The sequence below is a fragment of the Mustela putorius genome, unplaced genomic scaffold, assembly GCF_011764305.1.
Source record: "Mustela putorius furo isolate JIRA1106 unplaced genomic scaffold, ASM1176430v1.1 tig00003836_pilon_pilon_pilon, whole genome shotgun sequence".
In the NCBI taxonomy this organism is placed as follows: Eukaryota; Metazoa; Chordata; class Mammalia; order Carnivora; family Mustelidae; genus Mustela; species Mustela putorius.
In genome coordinates this window covers 17,244,771-17,268,211 of record NW_025421989.1, presented here as the reverse complement: position 1 = coordinate 17,268,211, position 23,441 = coordinate 17,244,771, and the positions used below count along the sequence as shown (strand labels likewise).

The window sequence follows — 23,441 nt, the reverse complement described above, 5'->3', positions numbered from 1 at the left end:
CCCTTCTAGATGGAGGCTATTTATGTCTATTACCAAAACATGCAGGTGAAACTTAAAGAAAAAATCTCATTGTTTTCATGTATGTGACTCCAAAGACTTACATTTGGCTGCATTAGAGATTTTTAAAAATTATTTAATTGTTTAACTTCATGTAACAGGGCCTATGTCTTTGAAGATTTCAGAAAAACAGTGTTTTTCAGAGTTCTCAAATCTTTTATATGTACAAGTGGTGAGGGGCATTGACACTACAACAATTGTTACTCTTTACCTGAAGCTGTAGGTCAGTAAATTACTGAAAAGTCACAAGCCGTGGACAATGGCAATGAAACCATCAATATCTGCATCATGCTTTAGAGTTCCCGATGCAGTTTTGGGAACATTATGTCATTTTGAGTCTCACCACAGCTCAAGAATCAGGTAAAATTTAAGGAAGAGGAAAAGGGCCTAGAAATGTTGAGAGACACGGGCCACGTGACACAGGACGGGTCGCACATGCATTTACACCAGGCAGTAGAGGAAAGTCGGTCAACCCATTTTATGGTTTGGGTTTAAATAACAGCATGTTTTCCATTCACTGAATTTTTAACTTTTTCCGTTGGCCCTGTCAACATTTCATCGACCCAGCTATGACAATACTTAGAAGTGCGATAAGAGGCCAGAGTCGGGCTGTTCCCCATACCCCTCACGCCAGCAAACCTTGGCCACTAGTCATCTCTAAGTCAGATCTCCCCATCTGAAAGAAAGCCCAAGTCCTTTGGGAAGGAAGCATGGCTACATCTGGGGGAAACGACATGGGCCTATTTGCCTTCTGAGGCTGTTTCGTTAAAAGCAAAGCGGATGGGTGAGGCTTGCGGCTGCCTGTGTTTAGAGAGAGCGGGCTCCATCCTCACAGTGTCTCCCAGGGGCCCAGCTGGAACAGACACGTACGCAGTGAGTAGTGAGACCGTGGTCCAGGCCATTTCTCTCCAGGCGTTCAATGGAGAGTGGGAGCTCCCAACAGGCTGACACGCAGCCCTGGCAACAGCTCATTCAGATGAGAAGTTCAGTTTCAAGCAGAGAGCTTCCGAGGCCCCAAACAAAGGTGTTTTATTCCCACAACCTCTTTGCTTTGCTGCTCTCAGCGGTGGGGGCAGGAGGGCAGGGAAGGAGATGATAGCGCCTTTCAAGTTTCTGATTGCCTATCATTCGATCAGGGGCGAGGCATCTCAGCATTTCTCCTCCTGAATGATTTATCCGGGCGCTCTAGTGTTCCCTCTCCCCGAGGCATTGGGAAGGAGAGTCCGTAAGTAACTTCAGAAACTGAGACTGAAAGGGGTGACTGCCCAGTTGAATCACGAGTTAAGTTCTAATTTATCAAGCCTGAGAATCTGAATGCCGCCACCTCTAACAGTTTCTCACTTGTTTTTTTAGGGATAAGACCCCGCGAATATGTCGAAACAGCCGGTTTCCAATGTCAGAGCCATCCAGGTAAGTAGGCGTATTTGCGTTTTAACATCAGCTCTGTGACTCCTAGCCTGTTTGATTAATAAATCAGACCTTTTTTGATTGTTCATTGGTAATTCACTTCAAGAAACAACTGATTCCTAGGGTGCAAATGAGACAGGATCTGAGTCTGGGAAGGTACAACTGCGGAGGGAGAAGCTGGTTTGTTCGATCGTGCTGAATTGTGAGACAAAGTTATGAATGAGAATTAACTGTCTACAAAAATGCAGTGTTTAGTTTTTGGATATTTTTGTGGATGTGTATGTTTTTGATACGCTCATTGATATGAATTTAAAAATTCACTTTCCATTTTTATATTTAACTGAATTTGTTGACCCATCTGTTTAGAACATATCCTTTCTTGTCAAGTGTCCTTCCTGACGCTTGGGTATGCTTCGTGTAAAGTCTGGGTGCGGTTATATCTCCTCATGCCTTCCCAGCAAACAAATTCTTTGGTTGCTTCAGCGGACTTAAGGATCACCCCCCCCCCAAAAGGGGGAGGGGGATATAGGAATTTTGGAACACAAATACAGTTATGAGGAGCACTTGGAGGCTCAGTCATTAAGCGTCTGCCTTCGGCTCAGGTCATGATCCTGGGGTCCTGGGATGGAGCCCCATGGGGCTCCCTGTTCAGCGGGAAGCCTGCTTCTCCCTCTCCCACTTCCCCTGCTTGTGTTCTCTCTCTCACTGTCTCTCTCTCTCTCGGTGAAATAAATAAAATCTAAAAAAAAAATACAATTATGAAAATAACTTTCAGTATTTGTTTCTACTCCGTATCTAATTTGCTATTCTTTGAAGGTTTTTGTGTTTAACTCTCAAATGGCTCCCACGCTGTGATGCTGGTCATGATACTTTATTGTAAAATTCCATTTTTCTCTTGCATCGACATGGAGTCTTCCGTGCTATCTTTAAAGGAACGTTTAAACTTTTTTTTTTCCTGGACTTTTCTGAATACCACGGGACCTGTGGCACAGTTCCTGGATATTTGGGGTGTGATGCACTAACACAGCATAAACATAAGCGATTGACCTTGTTTTGGAGGGTCATGCATGGGCCCAGCGGCAGAGATGGGTGGAGGCACAGATATTTACCTGTTAAGACTAATGCAGTCTTTTTTTTTTTTTTTAAAGATTTTATTAATTTATTTGACACACAGAGATCACAAGTAGGCAGAGAGGCAGGCAGAGAGAGGGAAGGAAGCAGGCTCCCCGCTGAGCAGAGAGCCCGATGTGGGGCTCCATCCCAGGACCCTGAGATCATGACCCGAGCTGAAGGCAGAGGCTTAACCCACTGAGCCACCCAGGTGCCCCAAGACTAATGCACAGTCTTAAGCGGATGGGCTTCTTAAGTGGCAACCCTTGGAAACTTGTCATAGAATGAACTATCAAGGAAGAGCCTATTGGCAAGAATCTAACTCCGCATTGCCACGTGTGGCCCTTTTGTGTCCACCTACTGAGTCTCTGCCATACCTGGACATCGGTAGTAGAATTCATTTTGCCTCCCAGACCTGTGGGCATCCTTGAGCCTTTGAAACTTCTTTCCTGGAGTTTGAATCCTTAATCCATACTGGTGTGGAATCATGGGAAAACTACTTTATCTCTCTGCCTCTCTTTCCACATCTGTAAAGTGGGTTGATAGCGCTCATGTCCTACAGCTACACATACAAGTTGCTTAAAACACCACAGTAAACCCTCATTAAGTGTCAACTATTATCATAATAATTATCATTCAGGAGTGTTCTTTGTTAACATGATGAGAAATTTAATCCATGAATTAATCACTGAATTTGAACTTCCCAATGGACTAAACATAAAATTCCTTTTTTGTTTTGCAGGACTCAAAAACATAGTCTTCTCTTAGGTTGTTTTTGCTTCTCTTCCTGTTAAAGTTGAAAGTGTGTTGGGTTTTTTTTTTTCCTTAGTGCTTTCTGGCTTCCTTCAAATCTACACTGAAAGTCCACCAGTGTTTTATCTACTCATTTTGACCTTGATATATTTTTAGGTCTGTAATATTTAAAAAGCTGCTATGGACTCTTCTCAGTAACTGTTATTTTACTACATTTAAAAATTCCATCCACTCTACCAACAAAGGCAATAGAGTGCTTCCTTATGGTTGTGGTTTTGCCTCTTTCGGTATATTTTACGCCACTCAAAAAGTCTAATTTAATGTGCCTTCAAATAAAATATTATTTCTCGTGGCTAAATAGGATCTGTAATATCTGATATTTTTCTATCATCTCTTCATTAACCTAAAGTAGGGTCTATTAAAGAAAATATGAAAATGGTTTCACTATAAAAATGGTTTATAGTAGTAACATTATCTAGGGTACAGTTATGTCTGGAACAAATAGAAACTCCAAACGATCAGGAGTGCCTTCATTGTTTAAATACCACTTAAAGATGTTAAATGTTCTATTCTGCGTGTTCTAGTTGCTTTTCCTTTTTATTAGGGTCTTATCTCCAAGGCAGTTCAACTGTCATTTCCTGGGTCTTTGTGACAGGCACTGTGCAAAGTGCAGGCCACCTGAAGGTGAATTGATACCTGATCCCTCCGTTTGAGGAGCTTGTCTCCAGGCCTTACTGGCTGTGTGACTTTGGACAAGTTGTTTATCCTCTTTGTGCCTTGGTTTTCTCATCTATCACGTGGGTGAATTAATAACAGTACTGATCTCATAGGGTTGCTGTGAGAGTTAAATGAATTAATACGTGTGAAAGTTTAGGCCAGTGCCTGGCTTGTTGAATTGCTTAATAAATATTAGCTGTTATCATCACTCGTCAGTCATCATCATCATCACCATCATCGCCATCATCTAGGTCAACAGTTCCCAAAGTGCATCTTTTAGAATACTAGTATTATGGGATGTCATTTGTTAACGAAAGGGTTCCATGATAAAGTGTTTGGGAAACACTAAATTCAGTGAAGTTGGATAGGATCTTTACCGTAGAATTTCTCAGAGTCCATAACTTGCTAATGACTTTGTAGATTTTCAAAAAAGTGGTAATGTAGGCAGAGTTTTCTAAATATACAGGAACTTTCAAATGAGTATTTTGCAGCAGAGTATTTTGCAGTGCAAACTTCGAGAAAATAATGACTTAGATCTCCATTTTGTCTGGATTGCGCAAACTTAAGCCACTGTCAGCTATACTTGAAACAGTTAGGCATTCAGATAGTTGAACTACTGCACCTACGTGCATCAGACAACATGGAGCCAAATAGTTATAAATCTCTACCTGGCACTCACTCACTCTGGGACCTTAGTTCTCCCTTAGTTCACCCTTCTGTAAAATCAGGATAATCACATTATTTGAAAGGATTGTTCTAATGAATAAAATAATGAATGGTAAGGGCCTGGTTTATACCACACAATTCCTTAAGAGATGGCTCTTCGAACTGTCCAAGTAATGCATGGAATTGCCTTGGTTTCTCTTCAACTGGTTCCATCCTCTCCATGCCCCAGATTAACAGGCGGGCCAGAATGCAGCCTATCCTTAGAGGACTTGGACAACTATCTTTCATACCCACATTGAAAAGGTGGCCTTTGAATTGGAAGCGGATTCCAAGTCAGTGTTTTCTTTCAGTTGTACTAAAGAAATCACTTTTTGTGCCAGGGACATAAAACTATCCTGAAGGAATCAGTTGATCCTTCCTTTGCCTGGTCAGGGCCTTTGTATCCTAAGCAGCTATAAGGCTGTATACCAGAGGTTGGCGAATCTTTTCTATAAAGGGCAAGATAGTAAGTATTTTAGGATTTGCACATCATTGAGTCTCTGTTCTAACTACCCAACTCTGCCATTATAGCTCAAAAGCAGACATAGGTAATGCATAAATGAATGAGTGTGGCTGTGTGCCAATGCAACTTTATTTATAAAAACAGGTGGCAGGTTGGATTTGGTCCATGGGCCATAGTTTACTAGCCCTCATTTGTACTGTCCAGGCTGCTTCTTTTTTTTTTTTTCCAGGCTGCTTCTTAAGCCCCACTGTTTATGGGGATGGAATTGCAACCAAGCTAATATCAGCACACTCAGCATAGTGGGGCTGTTCCCTTCAGATGAAAGCATTTGACATGACAGGTGGGGAAAACTAGAGCTGCTGGGAAATCCAATCCCATCGATGATCTTCTCGGCAAGTCTCTCTAATGAGACCAAGTGACTTCGGCCACAAACAGCACCTGCCCATCCTTCCCCTTCTTCCTGAGCACACCCCCTTTGGAAACAACCATGGGCCTCCCTAGGGCCTCAACCCACCCAGAGCCAATGTTCACTGGCTTTTCTCTCTACCATTGACCAAAGTGAGCTATTATTTGTCCTCTCTCATGAGATCTGAGAGCTTCATGGATGAATGGAAAAGAGTTCTGTTCCCTAGTCTGCTCTATGACTTCACCTCTTGGTCCCCATGATCTGCAAAGGGAAGGTGTTGCATTAAATGGTCTCTAAACCTCTGTGTAGCTTCTAATAGTCTATGAACTTCCTGAGAATAACTTCTCAGGTTTATTATTAGGATGATAATAGCAGCCACAGTTTCTTCAGGGTTTACTATGTATTTGACACAGGGCAATGAGATCTCCATGGATTATAATGAAAGGTATAGAGAAGGAAAACAGCATGGCCAGGATCACACAGCTTGTAAGTAGGAGAGTCAGGGCCCGAACTCTTGTTGTCTGATCGCAAAGCCCGTGTGCAGAACCACTCTGCAACATTCTCTAGTCTCATCACTTACCATCCCCACCCTGGCAGAGAGAGTAGAAGAGTGGGTGGGACCATCTAACAGGTAATCATAAGTACCAAGCCAGGTCCTCCCTTTTAAAGAGCTCACATGACATTAGAAAGAATCAGCATTTTAGGGAAAAAGAAACTAATAGCTCATCCTGACTAAAATCATCTTAAATGTAAGTTGGCTCTGAGTGAATAGGACAAAGTAAAGTTATTTGGTGACAAGCATGATCTCAAAATACAAATAGCTGTGGCCACTGAATTACCATCTCTCTGCTTAATTCACTTAACCAAGCTGCTTGTGAAACTAAACCTAATTTTTATTATATATTTTAAAGGAATGATTACATGAACCCTGCCATCATTACTTTGTGGCCTCTTATAGGAACTTGTCCATTGTTACCCAATCCATACGTAGAACAGAATATCATGAAGCCCCGAGCTTTGATATTTCTTTCTCTTCCCGACCCGTTATCATTGCTCTTCCACTCCTCATTGCCCAGGCATAAAGGCTCCATAGAAGAAGAAAACAGCCTGACCAAAGTCTTTATAGACAGGTGTCAGAGACTCTACATGCTTCCTGATAGGGATTTCTAGTTGAAAAAGGATTCCAGGTACATGACGATCCTTGGCACAAAGGAATAATCTAGCACTACCCATGTTTGGGCAGTTAACCAAATTCATCAGTTAAAGTAAATAAAATAAAGATATATACCTTCCTTTAATATCTAATTTAAATTTAAAAATTAAAAATGAACTTTCATTTGTTACTTGTTTTAATGTAGAGCCAAGGCCTTTTCTTCGATCATGGATCTACTGCTTCTTGCTTATGTAAACCACTATAATACACTGTTTATCATTTCTAACCCTGGTTTCTTTAACATGTAGCTAGAAGTTGAATGTTAACAGACTGACTCCAGAGGGGGCCCACTGCTACCACAAGCAGATAATCTTTGCTGCTCTGACCAGGGTTCCATATTGGTACCGTGAAGCAAGTAGTCTATATGTTGACCAAAAGATGTCATTTTAAAAAATATTTTATTTATTTGACAGAGAGAGAGAGAGAGAGAGATCACAAGTAGGCAGAGAAGCAGGAAGAGAGAGAAGGGGAAGCAGGTTCCCCACTGAGCAGAGAGCCAGATGTGGGGCTCAATCCCAGGACCCTGAGATCATGACCCAAGCCAAAGGCAGAGTTTAACCCATTGAGCTACCCTGGAGCCCCAAGATGTCATTTTCTGAGGCTGACCTTTACAAGTATCTCAGATATATGACTTGCCCTCAACCAAATGTAAATATTATCTTAACAGCCATAATGCATTCTTGAAATCCACTTTTCTCTGGATGACAAGCCTATAGTTGAGTCATTCAGGAAATTACTGAAAAGAGCGAAGTGATGAGAACAGAGAGAGAGAGAGAGACAGACAGACAGACAGACAGAAGAAAACCTTTCAGTGTGAAACACCATGCGTGATGGATAGTGGTTGAGTGGGAGTTCTTCAAGACTGTGTTGAGAGGGTAAGTTTTATATGTTCTGAATCCTTTCCAGATTTCAAGAATCCCTAAAGATAAAGAAGTTATATTCTAGTGATATAGAATTATATTTTAAAGTAGGTTGGACTGTATTTTAGTTGTTAGTTTCATCTGTCTATCTTAATTTAGGCTAACAAATCAAATAAGAATCTCATTTTCTTTTTTTTTTAAGGTTTATTTATTTATTTATTTGAAAGAAATCACAAGTAGGCAGAGAGAGGAAGAAGCAGGCTCCCCGCTGAGCAGAGAGCCCGACGTGGGGCTCGATCCCAGGACCCTGAGACCATGACCTGAGCCGAAGGCAGAGGCTTAACCCTCTGAGCCACCCAGGCGCCCCAAGAATCTCATTTTCTAATCAGCTATTGAGAAAGCTCTTGTTGAAAGTCTTCTGTGAAGATGCTAGAAATCTCAAAATGTCATATCCTGCTCTATTCAGAGGAGGTCTAGGACACTATGAATAGTAAAGTGCAGGAAGAAATATGGCAAAATGCAACCCTGTAGGGTTTCCTCTGCTTGTGGCCTGGGAGGTTGGCATGGGGTGGGGGAGGGGGGTTGTGGTGGCTATAGATTCTGGCTGGAGCAGCTGGAGACCTTTGAAAGCTAAAGATAGATTTAGAGTGTGTGTGTGTGTGTGTGTGTGTGTGTGTGTTATCTCAAACAAATACGCAATGAGAGGAAACTCCAAAAGTCTCAACAATAAAAGGAGAGGCATAGCGGGCTCCAACATGGAGGACAGGGAGGGAGAGACAAGAGAGCACTGGCTACGGAAAGCAAAGTACATAGGGACTGAAAGTAGCCAGTGGCGGGCTCATATCAGAATCCAGCCCACTGGAGAAAGAAGATGTCACTCCACTGTAAGTCACACAGCAGTGGCTGTGGAAGGAATATGGTTTCCAGAATCCTCGGGCTCAAAGGCTGGAGCCAAGCAGGAGAACAATACAAATAATTAAGGGAGTAGTGGAATTAACTTACAGGGAATTCTTTCTACTTTTCTTCACCTGGTGAGATCAAGTGTAGTATTCATTTCACATCAGATAGGTCCATTATCGGGGAACTGTATCCTGTTCTGGCAAAAGATCATCTAGTAGATTCTTTTCCATTCCCAACTTCGAGGATGTAACAAATTATGTATAGCTTGGGCAAGTGATGTGCTCGGTTTGCTGCGTCAGGTGCATATTTGAAAATATCTAAGATGAATAAAACTTGGGGAGGAAAAAGAAATGCAAGGGAATGTGTTGTAAAAGGAAAAAAACAAAAGCCTGCCTCCTTTGCATTTATACAGAGTCTATAAAGAGAAGGAAGAATTCCAACCTTAGAGAATAAACAAACCCAGAAAAAGTCTAATCACATCAATGACAGGGAGTCACCTCAACGCAGGGAAAGTCTAACATCAATGACCTGGACCGACTCCATTTTCTTCCATAAAAATGTACCTTATATTTGAAATCCATTCTGAATAGCAGATACCATACCCAATATGCAGATGGAAAAATTAATCATTGAAAGGTATTTTATTTGCATTCAAATAGAGTGAGTCAGTGAAAAACCAGAATATGACAGAATTCTTTGGCCATGGAATAAAAAAGAGAGCTAAGGTCTACATATTTTTACAAATTCAAGTTATAAGGAATTTTTCTTATGGCTATAATTTAGTCTATAATTTGTCACTCAAATATTACCACCCTACGATTATATTAATGAAATGTCTCTAATCATTTACAAAGCACTTTTCTGACACTCCCTTTAGGTATACATTAATGACTGGATATTTGACGTGTTCTTGGGCTGCTTTGGATCCTGTCAATATTTGCTGTCAAAAAACCCATTTAGGTTCCTGGTTTCTTGAGTGATGACTTAAAGATGAAAAAGCATCAAGTCACTGAGTTAATGGCTCATTTTTCAATGTGACTTTTCTTTGACACCTATTTTGGAATTATCCATTTTATGTGCCCCTTTTCCAAGGCCATTCTCAAAGTGTAAGCCTGTAATTTTTGTGCCAGTTTAGGGCATTTCAGAGTTACTGGAGCTCACTTTGGTCAAGTAAGAAGAGCTCTTTGGAGAGGGCTTGATAGAGTGAAAAGCTCTGTCCCCAAGGTCAGGCAGCTCTGATTTGAAATCCTGGTTTTTCCTCAAACTCTTTGTGTGACATCAGACTTCTCTGAGGCTGTTTTCTTCCTCAGCAGTTTGTTGTGAGGATGTAGGACCGTGGCTGAATCGGGGTTTGGGGTGGCTAAAGCAGTGTAGGGTGGATGGCCAGGGGAGTAGTTACTGTGCCCAACTCGCACCGGGTGAAGATGAAATCCAGTCTCAAAGCCAACTCTGCCACATGGACGGACGTTTGTTAAACACACATTCATTAGCAAGCCGGCAGAAAACCGTCCATGCAGTCTGTCTGTGAGCTCTGGGAAGCCTTGGCTTTTGTTCCTATAAGTGCTCCAAGTGACTGTCAACTCACATGAAAGGCTCACATGAGGCAGGTGAGGATTCTGTACCCCTCACTGGCAGCACCCAGCTGGAAATCCTCATTATCGATGGCTGGAGACAGGCCCATTTAGGGATCACTCCTCGAGCTCTGTCTCAGAAGATACAATCTATACACTGTCAGATTCTTACACTCTGTTCTGTGCGGGGGCCAGCGGTGGAGGCAGGGAGAGGGATAGTCTCCAAAACAGTTTTACCAAACTGCATACCCTAACCTCCTCTAGTTTCTCCAACAAGAGCCATTTCTAATGCTTATGCCATTATTTTTGACATTTCTTCATACATCAAAACCTCAGGTGTTAGTGGACAGATGACTAACAGAAGGACTTGGAGTAGCAACGGTGGGAATGTGGCCTTGGTGATATTTTACCACCTCATCACTACCCTATGAGGATAAACTCCCACTCAGAGCAATAGAATTCTCTAGAGCTGCAGTGTAAACCAAACTGAACATATAAAATAGCACGTGGTCTATGTTGGTTGAAAGTAAATTGCAAACAACCTAACAATGGGAAGAATGAACATTTTAAGGACATGTCCATGCTCATCTACTTAAGGATGATCTCTTTCAACGGTTGTCAGATTGGGCACCCCCCTCCCACTGGAAGGAACTGCTCATGGCCCAGGGTTTGGGGAAAGAGATGGGGTTTTACACTCCCTTCCACCTTAGCCAGAACAACTCTGCCTCTGCTGCCATCTGGTTTGCATTTTCGATGTTCTCACAATACTTTACTCAAAGGAAGGGTTACATAGCTGAAAGGTTTGAAAACCACTGACAAAGTCTAATATTCATATCACAAATGGGAAAGCTGAGACCCAGAACAGTTGTCACTTTCTCAAGTACAGAGAATCTGTACCAACGCCTAGTATGGGGCTCTTTGCACTAGCAGGAGCCGCCTGTTTACTACCGTGGAGAGGCGACGTGCGTTGCTAAAATTAAACTCTGAGCAAGAAAAGATGGTGTTCCCATAGTATGTGCTTTACTGAGGGCCTTATCCTGGATGACCTTATGTGTCCCTTTACTGAAAACTATAACCGACTACAGAGCATGCACACTTCATCAAAAAGGTTGGTTTAGCAATCAAGTCTTTCAGAAACTGTATGTTAACTTCAACTCACCATTAGGAAGATGTCCTCTGTAGATGCTTAATAATCTAATTGATCTTTTAGCTAGTTAACCTTCTCCCCAGTGTCCCTATATCTACTTCCCCCCCTTTCCAATCAAACCGTAGCAATCGAGATAGTTATTGCTTCAATATGATAATTGTCTGTGGGTCTTATTTACATGCTTTTGATCTCATTGCAGGACCCTAATGATATTTCAGCCAGTCTAAGACACTTTCGATTGTAAAATACCTTTATGTTATGTCCCACTAAGAGAAAATAAAACAAATGTGCCAATTAAAAATTTAAGAAATCATTGGTCGTAAGACATATTTTGATTTCAGAGATATTAAAAGAAGTGCATCTTGGAATTCATGAAGTATGCTACCATATTTGCCACCATGTAAGACATATTTCCCCCCTCGTCTTATGCCCCTCCCTCCTCCCACTCTAGGCCACCTTATATTAAGTAGAAGAACAGCACAGAATGCTCAGCCTTAATGTGCCCCCCAAATTTCCCAAACTGTATCATAAGGTAGTAAAATATTTTGTCCCCTTTGCTCAGGCACCATTTTCATGCATAATATCAAAGTGCAATTTCTACTTTTCAAGTCCACATATCTAATTGCTCATAAGGCAACACTTTATCTTAAGTGGGAAAATTGTGTTCTACTTAAGAAAAAAGTTTTTTGGGGCACCTGGGTGGCTCAGTGGGTTAAAGCCTCTGCCTTCGGCTCAGGTCATGATCTCAGGGTCCTGGAATCGAGTCCCGCATCGGGCTCTCTGCTCAGCAGGGAGCCTGCTTCCTCCTCTCTCTCTCTCTGCCTGCCTCTCTGCCTGCTTGTGATCTCTCTCTCTCTGTCAAATAAATAAATAAAATATTAAAAAAAAAGACTAAAAAAAAAAAGAAAAAGAAGAAAGTTTTTGTTTTTGTTTTAGAGAGAGAGCACGGTTGTTGGGGTTAGGGGGCAGAAGAAGAGAGAGAATCTTTTTTTTTTTTAAGATTTTATTTCTTTATTTGACAGAGAGAGAGAGAGATATGGAGAAGGTAGAGGAATGTCTATTATGGAGAGACCTCAGGAAGTGCTGGAACAGTCCTCGGACATTATGAAAAGAAGGAGGTGGTTTGGGAGGTGTGAATGCAGCCCTCCTAGGGTGAATCTGAAAGACGCCGAAGGAGGGCTAAGGTGCAGGATGGCTTCTGTGGATGCTGTTTCCTCCTTCCCTATCATTAGATGTTCCTTCCTCATCTGTGGGAGAGGAAAATACTAAGCACCACAGGAGGGCAACAGCCAGAACAAACTGTCTCGAAATTCTTCTATCCAGCAGGGAACTGTGAAATCACCACTCAGACCTAAGGACCAAGTCCAGGAATTTGTAATAAATGTCAAAATTTCTTTTGCATGTTTTTATCTTGTCATTATGGCAATTTTCTTGAGGTAAAAAGCTTGAAAGATGGACTTTTCAGATGCATTTTTCCTCGTAATGATTAGGGTCTCTGAGTGTCATTTAAAGTTCCTACCCTTTTTGAGCAAAATCTTCCCTGCTTTTTTCTTTTAGGCAAATATCAACATCCCAATGGGAGCCTTTCGGCCGGGAGCTGGGCAACCTCCCAGAAGAAAAGAGTGTACTCCGGAAACAGAGGAGGTGAGGAAAACTTAGCTGGCAGAGGTACCCCTGTCTATCCCTTCCAGACTCCTGACTAGAGTGGGGGGGGGGGCAAAGGCAAGGTGACGGTCAGCTCCCCAGAACAACGGAGGTGTGAATAGATGTGGGTCAGAGTCACCTCATAGTATCTACATTTCTTTGTCTTGCTCTCTTAGCCATGAAACATACTGCTCCTCACTTCCCTTCAGCGATTTAAGTGCCTGCCACAGTTATTTGAAGATGCTGAGTTTAACATGCAGTTTGTTGACTGAGTAAGCGTGTGGGGGGGGGGGTTGGTGAGGGAGACTAGCCTCTCACATGCTCTCGGTCTGGCAACATTCACTAGCTCGGTAAGTTTCCCTCAGAGCTTATACGGAAGGGAGCAGGATCTTTAGTACAGCCTCCGATGACTGACAAAGCCCAGGGGGAGCTCAGGTAATATGCACGTTAAATTACTTGCGGATTCAAACAAAAAGCCCCAGTCTTTGGGTATTTCCTTTGAAAAGAGGACTTTGCAAAGGAGCCGATCAATTTCTGTCTTCTTTTCCTCCCTCCAATTCTTTACCTCTCCTGCAAGTTCAGATCCCCGCTTGGCTGAAAGGGAGGCTAAAATGAGTAAGTGCAGTAAATCGAGAAGGGTCCGTCTCCCCCCCCCCCGCCCCCCCCCCCCGTCAAATGTCTGCATTCCTTTACCAACTGTGACTTTTCTGATAAAACCTGGAAGGTCTGGTTTGGTTCTGAAAGGTTTTGGACCTTGTCAATTCGCATAAGACAGGGAAAATGGAATTAAACAAGGCCACCAGGGCATAGCCAACTGTATTTCATCTTTTTAAAAAGACTTTTTTTGCTTTGAACTTTTGTAGGTGACCTTTTTGGTGATTGCCGCCCCCCCCGCAAAAAAACAAAACAAAACAAAACAAAACAAAAAAACACAAACCTATCACCATTCTAAAGTTTCCTAATAAAACTTCGGTTGCCTCTCATCTAACCCCTACTTCCCTGTAAATAATTCCCGTCATGGTCCTAAGTCAGGAGTTTCAGTCTCCTATCAATAGAAAGATAATTTTTCAAAGAAGGAGATGGAGTATTTGAGAATCACCAAGTTCTGGAGTTTCTGCCACTAAGTAACCTTTGATGAATAAGGATTTTGAACACACATGTTGAAAAGACCCAGAACTACCTTGTGTTTCTGGTACATAATCTCAAACTGTGATGCTACTGACCTGGCTACCCAGTTCACTCCTGATCGTGAGCCTTCCCTTTGGGACTGGGCTCAAGCATTTCTGGGTCTATGTCTGCCAAATATGATCCACTCTTTTTCTCAAAGGGTTGCTGAGAGGAATCAGCAATATAACGGACATGGCACGGCCTCGCAAGCATTCAGTAAATGATTGTTCATCAATTGATCTAATTATCCCATTTTCATGATGGACTCCCAGGTCTGTTATTTGGCATGTTGTAAGAAAAAGGCATGGGGAGGTTGAAGAGAGGGCAGTGAAATTCTTCCCACACCTCCATTTATCTTTAATTAGCTTTTCTTCCCGTGTTTCCTTAAACTGTGTCTGTCACTACCATGGCCATCGGTCAAGAGGTAGCTTGACCCGGTTTTCTCACTAAACTGCTGGATGTCATAGTTGTTTTGGAGACTTGTATCTCATCTTCCCTCTGTGGTACAGACGACCCTCAGTTCTTCTCTGTGCAACTGGTACTTTCCTCCTCACAAGTGTCCCGGTCAGGGGGTTGGGAAAGCATGTTGCTCTCACTCTTGTCTGATGGTTCCAGAACCCTCTAAAATAGACAAGAACTGATATGGCCTGTTTGTGAACACCTGCTTTATGATAAGCCTCTTGTACAACTGGCTAATCAGTATTCTTCACAGGATGGAGGGAGTGAGGTATCCACAGAGACCCAGAGACCCCAGGAGTGTTTCTAGAACTGAACTATACCTTTCACGTGGGGATCATGGGCTGGGAGGGGGAAGCTGAGGGGGGTACTCCGTTCCTGTCAGAGCAGAAATGAGCTTTTGGGACTCGTGGGGTCTTAGGTAGGGGTTGGATCTAATGACTCAAGGCCTAGGTTGGATCTTGGAGTAAGTTTCTCACGGAAACAACATTGTGGGGGACCAGTTAGCAGCCTGGCTTGGCTACAAGGTGTGGTAAGTAGGATTTTGTGGGTTGGCCACCTTTTGTCCCATAGTTTGGAGGGGAAAATGGAATCTGAAATAAAAATAACTTATACAGCCACACCTTAAAAAAATTATCTTGTTTGCAAACCTGGAATAGTTTATGTATCTAGTTTTGGGATTTGTTGCCTAGCCTTGCATTAAGATAATCGCTGTATAAAATGGAGATCATAACGTACCATCCCTGAACACAACAGGCCACCTCGATCATAGCCAGTAGCTCACTGGTCTCAATCCTCACGCCGTCTCTTATATGAAGAGGATGTCCCCCAGTAAGAAGTCATGATCAGCCTCTGGCTGTCTGACAAGGCCTGTGAGCCCTGGGTGGGCTCCATCTGCTCAGCCCAGCTAGAGTCTGGCATGTGCCCGACACAGAGGTCTTATAGCCAAGTCCTTACAAACAGGGCTCATCTTTTGGATAAGACAAGGCAGCTGCTTGCTTCAAGTGGCTTGAAGCACTCCACTCTGCCACCCAAATCTCTCTTTTGACCGTAATTCCATCATTAGTAAGCCAGAAAATAGCATGTTGGGGCTTTCTGTCAATTATTTCCCTCTCCAACTTGTCCCTTTCACAAGATGCAAACACACTATTTAATTCCGGCCCCACTCCTTCCTAGCTGTGAGGCCAGGGGCAAGATTCTCACTCCTTCCCTCCCTGCCTTGGGCCTCAGTTTCTTCAGCTATAAAATGGGGATAATAGTAGCAGATTTATAGGGTTGGTGTGGGGATTAGTGAGTTAGCATGTGTAACTCAGAATAGCTAGCAGTGTAAGTGTTTGCTTTTAGTACTAAGTCCTTGGTGTCGGAGCATGAATGAGCAGTGGAGAGGTTAGGGGAAAACTCAGCGGAGTGTCTGCTAGTAAAGGGGGAGATGAAGGAAAAATAGTAGAAAACGGTTCACCATCCTGGCAAATTTTACAAATGCTCTGTCACTCCACAGGGGAATGTTTCCCTTGACTACAACCATTCCTGAAACTGGTAAAGGCGCCTGGGCTGATAAGCCCTTTCTCGAGCTCTCTTTATTTCAACCAAAGAATGTCTTCCATGTCCCTTCTCAATTCAAATATCCGCGTACAGAAGAAAAAAAATTATTAGCCAAAGGGAGCCATCTGGAGCCCTGCTTACTCATGCCTTTATTTATTATAAGTCTTACAATAAATTTTAGAAGAAATGGAATCGGATTCCAATTTGTTTAAAAGACGAGAGAAAATTTGGTTAAGAATATGCCCCACCATTAACCCCTTCTTGAGTCAATGACATGTTTACTTATTGAATATATCCACTTATAATTTTCATTATATGTGACCATACTAAATTAAGTGCTAGAAATCTTACCTTATTAAAAAAAAACACAGTGTACTGAGATTTTAATAACTTGAAAGGGCCTGATATTAAATATAATCATCCCCTATCCATGTATGTTCACATAATACATCTTTGTACATAGACACATAACTACACACATTGGCTTTACGCATTAAATGTGCCAAAATAGCACATTTTGATATTACAAACACAGTGAATACGACGTACCCAGGAACTTAACAGAAGGAATTAGAAACATTTTTCTTCTTCATGCTTCTTTATTAAGATCTACCCACCTAACAACCATGGGAACATTTGTAAGTGAGGAAACATTTTTCATTTCACTGCTACACGTATTTAAAAAAAAACCCAATTTATAGCCTTGTTTCAAACCTCTTTCCAAAAGCCTAGCAAAGAACATTTTCAAATACCTGGTCCTCGAAGTGGATATTTAATAGTTTTAATGATTGCTTCTAAATCTGCATTTATAAATGATCAATGTGTGTGCCTGATAAAAGGAAGCCGAGCCTATGGCTTTGTACGTTGTTCTGAGGAAGTACCGTTTTCCAAATATTTACATCAGGTACAGTCTGCACTGAATTACTTTATCATTTTGTGTGGGAGACACATTAGCTCTTTCATCAGTGCTCTGCCAAGATTCAAAGAAAATGACCACAGGAAAAACCATCAGTCCTTAGGAGAACAGTACCTCAATATTTTATATGTCTACTTGCCCCTCAAATGGACACTTCTGTAAAGGACATGCCTACCACATAACTGGTTAGAGGTTGGGAATCTCAAACAGTTGCTTCCTTTTCCCTTTCGGTTCTAGACATTTTCGGTTTTAGACTTAGTTCTAGAGAACTAGACGTAGAGCCAGATGGGGCCAAAGCCCAGCATTAGCTTTAATACCCAAGTCACAGGGCTGTCTGGTTAGGCTGGCAACAAGGATGGACCAAGAGCTTGAACCAGAGGCAAACATGCGGTTTCTTCCTCCTCTTCCCTGAAGCTGGACTGTTCACTGGGTTGCTGGCCAAACAGATGAAGCCCTGGCTTAACGATGGGCTTAGACATGCAAAATGTTTATTGATGAGACTGCTTTTAAGGAAAAGTGCGAGTGTGATTAGACCCATGATGTGGGTGAAGAGGAGCGGGGCAGAGGGTGAGGGTGAAACCTCTTAGACCTCGCTGTGGGTCTAAGGAAAATTCTCGAGCTCAATTTCCTCCCCAGGAGTCTCTTGTCTCCTAGGAACGGGCCGGCCTTAGGATCCTGTGACTCTCAGTCATTGGGCAGGAGCAGCGGTGGGAAGTATGAGCTCGATGTGGTGATGGGCGGGTGGCAGAGTGAAGCAGCTGGAGCCAGTCATTTAACTACCCTCCCGGGAGAAAACTGATCGGGGAGGCGTGCTCTTGTGGCTGCCACGGTGATCAAGTGTTCCTCCAACACCTTCCCTCTGGGGCCAGAGAGCGCCCCACCTCTAGCATATAAGGAATGAGCTAATAGGCAACTTTCTTCTGTAGCAATGACTTGGGAGTTCTAAGAGCCACACACAGCAAATGAACTCGTTCTGTTACAGTCACTGTGAATGTGTATATTTGGCGTGCATACACAGAGACATATATTTGTCCCTATGGTACATTGTTGGGATTAATCAGCTAAACAACAATGGATAAGTGCACACATCTGTACCAGGCATTGGAGGAGCCACAAAAAAAAAAAAAAATAGCATAGGACGTGGTCCTGCCCTAAAGCGGTAACAGCATAAAAACATTAACTAATAGGAAATTGGAAATCGTTCCCAAAGCTGGGAGGGCTTTGCTTATGTCAAGAAGGTTTTGCTTATGTCAATATCAGTTTGTTTATGCTTCCCAGAGATGTTGGAACAGAGGCTGGTAGCTACTACACCCCCACTGAAAAGATTTTAAGCTTCTGGACTAAGTCATTGTTAGAGGCAACTGTGCGCTAACATTGTACAGATCTCTGCTATTCAGGCATATCAGGATCCAAAGATGCCAGATTAAATTTGGTCTCATAAGGTGCTTCTCTTGGAAACACCCATCTCAACCAGCCTTATTTTTGTTAGTTATCAGATGTTGACTAGTAGTCTTGTGTCTTCTAAGTCACGTGGAGATTACTTGTTTTCTTCTTCCAACTTTATTCCATATTTGTCTACAAACTTCAGATCATCTGGAAGTTTTGAGGGTGTCTCAGTAGTAGAGGAAGAAGTGACACAGCTAGAAGTACACTTTGGCAGGGACCAAATGCCTTTTTCAGAGAGCTGATCCTTTCTTTCTTTTCTTTCTTTTCAGGGTGTTCCTCCTACCTCGGATGAGGAGAAGAAGCCAATGCCTGGAGCGAAGAAACTTCCGGGACCTGTGGTCAATCTTTCAGAGATCCAGAATATCAAAAGTGAACTGAAGTATGTTCCCAAAGCTGAGCAGTAGTCGGAAGAAAGAAGGTGAGTGAAAAATTATTTCCTTCCACTTAAAAAGGCCGCTGTGAAATGGATTAAGGAAGCCTTCCACAGAAGGAGTCTGGAATTCTGGAAGCATTCATTAAGTACCAGGGCCTTCAGTTTAGACTGGTTTTTCTGGTGCAAAGGTTTTCTGGTAAAGCCAAGCTTTGGGGCCCATTGTATCTCATAACCAGCCAGAGAGCCATCGGGGATGTTTGCCTGCCAACTCCTTTCTGCTCACCTTCATAGCTGTGGGAGGACAGGGTTGGGAGAAGGAAGATGCTTGGGAGAGGGCCCTGAGAAGTTTGTGACCTTGGGGTCCAGGGACGGCCTCCGTCATCCCATGCCTCGGTTTCCTCACCCAAATGCCAGAAAGAGTGATGAGTTAGTCCCAAGGAGAGGCTCATCAGAGCAAGGTGCTGCGGAGTTCTGGAAGTGTAAAGGGGGTAGAGAACAGTTCAGGCCTCAAGACAAGTAACCCAGGTGTGTGTAGAGCAGACCACAGGAGTCCAGTGATGACTCAGAATGTGCGTGAAGGAAGGGCAGGCTCAAAACTGTACCTGCCACCCTCCTGAGGACGCAGTGCAGGCAGGACCTGCAACCTGATTTTCATTGTTACTGGATCTGCTCAATGATGACCCCTCTGGGGAGAGCTCAGCCCTGAGCTCCATCTGCAGACCTGACGCGTGTGAATTCTGCCAGCAGGGGGAGTATGGAGTTGGCCTGTCCTCTCTTCCCAACTCTCCTGTGGGACCCTGCCAGCAAATCTCCCTTATCCAACATTACTGAATCCCACCATGCACAGCTTCTTCTTTTTCTTAAGTGAGGTTTAAATTTAGGAGAGAGGAGTCTATACTGATAACATAAAACTGGTATTTATCTGGCAGATTGTCCCTTCATTCGTTCTTCAGCTGACTCATTTCTTCAGCCAGTGTTTACTGAGCATCCGCTACGGGCTCAGCTTGAGAAACATATTAATCATATTCCAAACGCCAGATACTGTGTGAAGAGTATCGGACCCACTGCTTCTGTTAAGCCTTATAATATCCGCTTATCGCTCGCATTCTTGAGATGAATCCTACGGAACAGTGGTTTTCCCCATCTGTTGTGCGTCCTCAAGAGGGCCTGTGACTTCCAAGTCAGTGCCGTCACTCACTTGCTGTGCCACTTCATCTCTTCCTCCCACCCGCATGTTACAGAGGGACGGCACTCTCTGGGTGGGCTTCAGGGTGAAATCCTCTGACTGTGTAGACAGAGGTAAGCACAGCCCTGGAGCCCCGCTGTGCCTTCTCCCGTAGACATAAGGAAGAAGAGAATGTTCTCTGAGACAATCCTACGTGTAGGGGCAATGCTACTTGTGTCATATTTACGGTGGCTTACTAGGACATTTGCAAGTCAGTTCTGCGCTAAAGATTTCTTTATAGGACAGAGAAAGAGGAGCTGTTTGGAGTTAAAAATCACACAACAGTACCTAGAGTTTTCAACACAGTTCCGTAAAAGAACAAAGGGGTAAGGATAAAATACCGTGGATTCTCTGACTGTAAGAATGAATCCCAGGAACTTGGTCAGGGACAAAGTGATGCCAGCAGGAAGTGACCTGAAGTGTGGCTACACACACTTGTTATTATTTATGACAGAATGAAACAAATGGATGATGAAACTCATGGTACTCAGTCCTGCCAAGCTGGGATAAAATACTCCAATAGGCTTGGGACGAAGCTGCAGAATTTAGCTATGAGAAAGCCCAGGGAAGGGAAATTAATGTTTTGTAGTATTTATTATCCTCGCCCAACCAAGGCCAGTTAGACACATGAATCTGTAATGTAAACTTTAAAGGATTTTGCTTTTATGAAATCCACGTCGACCTAAATTTAACCCCAGTTACGGTTTCAGAAGAACATGGTTTTGAAGATTCAAAAGAATGAGGTTTTAAAATGAGCTCAGAGAGGATCTTATAGTGTTATCTGGCAGTGATTACAGGAATGGGGAACAATACCAACTCAATAAAATATCAGAGAATACCCAGGACAAGTTTTTGTTCCTTCGTTTTCTCAGAGAGGATTTTAATGATTCCTCTTTTCCAAACAAACTCTAAAGAGGTGAAACCACTCAGAGAGGCCCATTTTTCCTTACTCTTACCCTACATTGTCAGGGTAATTGATCCGAATTCCAAATGAATTGTTGTAAGCCAAGGAATGATCTTTATTTCTTGTAGGAGAGGTATTGGGCTGGTTTGCTTTTGACCTATCAATTCTTCTCCTGCAATTATGTCAGATTTTGAGACTTCCATGGTCATGGTTTGTAGTCACAGAGGGAGAGCATTTTTTAAAACATTGATCGATTCAGTGGACTCCTAAGCAGTAAATATCCTGGACCAGCCATCATGTAGCCCCTTACTGGTTGGATTGATTTCCTCCTTCTTGGGCCACCACTTTGTCACCTACCTCACCATGTCCTGTTCAATGATTTGATCAAACAGATTGTTGTCTGAAGTTCGAGTAAGTCCGTAGTATCACACACTGTGAATATCATGCAACCCAAAGCTCAAAGTCCAGGTTATAACTATTACACTAATTCAACAAATAAGATGGACCAGCATGTCCTTCCAGCTGAAATTAGTGACTCCCTTTAAGTGGGATTTCAGATTCTTTCCATGCCCTGTGCAATGGCTAGAATTGTTCATGGAAATTGGTTAAAAATGTTATGGAACAGGAACCAAAAAGACAGCGACTAGCCAGTTAGGGATCGGGAATCATGGCTTTTGGCAAAGGACTTAGGGGTTGGACCCAATTGGGAACTGGAGCCAGACTACACAAGGACAGCATGTACTGAGTCAAGACCAAGAGACACGATAGTATCCCAAATGGTACCCTAATCCAGGCTGGTAAGGGCATGGGGCAGGTAGGGTGTTCAGTCATGTACCTCTTGGGATTCTCCTGGCTGTGATTTAAGGTGGCCAGATGGTCATTTAAGCAAGGCCAGATGAAGAGACAGGACCAGCAGCAATGTCTGAAAACTAAGAGCCCTCCAACACTCGCGTGCCTGCTGTCTGCTGATTGATCAGGAATCCCCCATGTTTACAGTCAGAAGACACCAATGTTTGCTTGTAGCTACAGCAATGCTACCTCAGACTTCATAGATAGGGATGTGGGGAACCAAGAGGACTGTCCAGTGCTTGTGTCCAGCTCTCTGTGTCCATTTCTGTGCCTCTCAATCCTCAGATCAGACTACAGGGGCCCTGTAAAGAACCTTTATGACTAGCTTCTATACCATGGGCATTTGCTTCATTCTGTGCTAAGATATATAGAGGTCATACTTGGTGTCTGCTCTCAGGACACTTCGATCTTGGTGGAAAGATAAAACAGGCAATTTAAAGAATTAGACAGTGGGGGCACCTGGGTGGCTCAGTTGGTTAACCATCTGCCTTCTGCTCAGGTCATAATTTCAGAGTCCTGGGATCAAGCCCCACGTTGGGCTCCTTGTTCAGTTCGGAGTCAGATGTTCCCTTCCTCTCTCTCTCTCTTTCTCTCTCAAGTAAATGAATAAAATCTTAAAAAAAAAAAAAAGAATTAGACAGCAGCTCAGTGATTCCAGAGCACCAATGGCTGTTTATGACCCCTAAGTAGGCAGTAAAGATAACCAGTGTTATGATTTGTGACAGGGGAAACTTATGATGGTTTTGGTTCAGGGACAGTTTGAAAGAGGTGGTGGGAACGGAATAGTTTAACAGAGGCTGGGAATTAGCTTCTGGACTTATGGAATATCCAGAAAATGATTAATTGACAAGCCTAGTGAGATCAAACAGCTCCTCTAGAGCAGTATCCTTAACCTTCTGGAACAGAACAAAACAAGATCCTATGACCAGCCCATACCATCTCTTGTCTTTTTTTCCAGCAGTAAAAGAACTCAATAATAACAAAGAATTGGAGAGGAAAATAAGTATTAAAGTGTTAGCCATGCAGCAGTTTAAAAAAACGGATTAACAAGGGTAAACCCTAAGAATAAGCCTACAGTTACATTAATGAGCATAAAAGAGCAGCAATCCAAAGTCCTTGGATTGATGAAGCCATAGAAAGAAACTCATTCTGAGGCTGCAGGAATTCTCACTCTCTGTGGTAGCCATTGTGGCTTGTCCACATGTTGTGTCAGCCAGACTCACTGTTGACCCACTACACCAGGCTTTCAGAAAGATGTGAAATTTAGTGATTCTTAACAACTTACTTAATAGCTTTTGGCCATGCATGTAAGTGGAAAAACTAGGGACTTAATCCCTATTTGCCATTAAGAACTGAGGAAAGTATCACAGAGGGAGACAAAGCATAAGAGACTCTAAACTCTGGGACACAAACTGAGGGTTGCTGGAGGGGATGGGTAGGGGGAATGAGGTAACTGGGTGATGGGCATGAAGGAGGGCTCCTGATGTAATGAGCAGTGGGTATTAAAGAACACTGACGAATCACTGACCCCTACCTCTGAAACTCATAGTACATTACATGTTAATTAATTGAATTTAAATTTTAAAAAGGAAAAAGAAAAGGAACTGAGG

The 23,441-nt window shown here is 42.9% G+C and overlaps 1 protein-coding gene across 2 annotated transcripts in view; it reads left to right on the top strand.

The window, feature by feature from the left end:
* SMPX (small muscle protein X-linked) overlaps positions 1 to 23,441 on the top strand; it is a 58,978-nt gene that overhangs the window by 8,425 nt on the left and 27,112 nt on the right. For both annotated transcript variants that reach the window (XM_004769190.3, XM_004769189.3), the window contains exons 2-4: positions 1,411 to 1,467; positions 12,867 to 12,953; positions 18,750 to 18,898. In XM_004769190.3, the coding sequence (XP_004769247.1) occupies positions 1,429 to 1,467; positions 12,867 to 12,953; positions 18,750 to 18,884 (261 nt within the window). In that variant the 5' untranslated portion in view covers positions 1,411 to 1,428 and the 3' untranslated portion in view covers positions 18,885 to 18,898. The remainder of the gene's footprint in view (positions 1 to 1,410; positions 1,468 to 12,866; positions 12,954 to 18,749; positions 18,899 to 23,441) is intronic.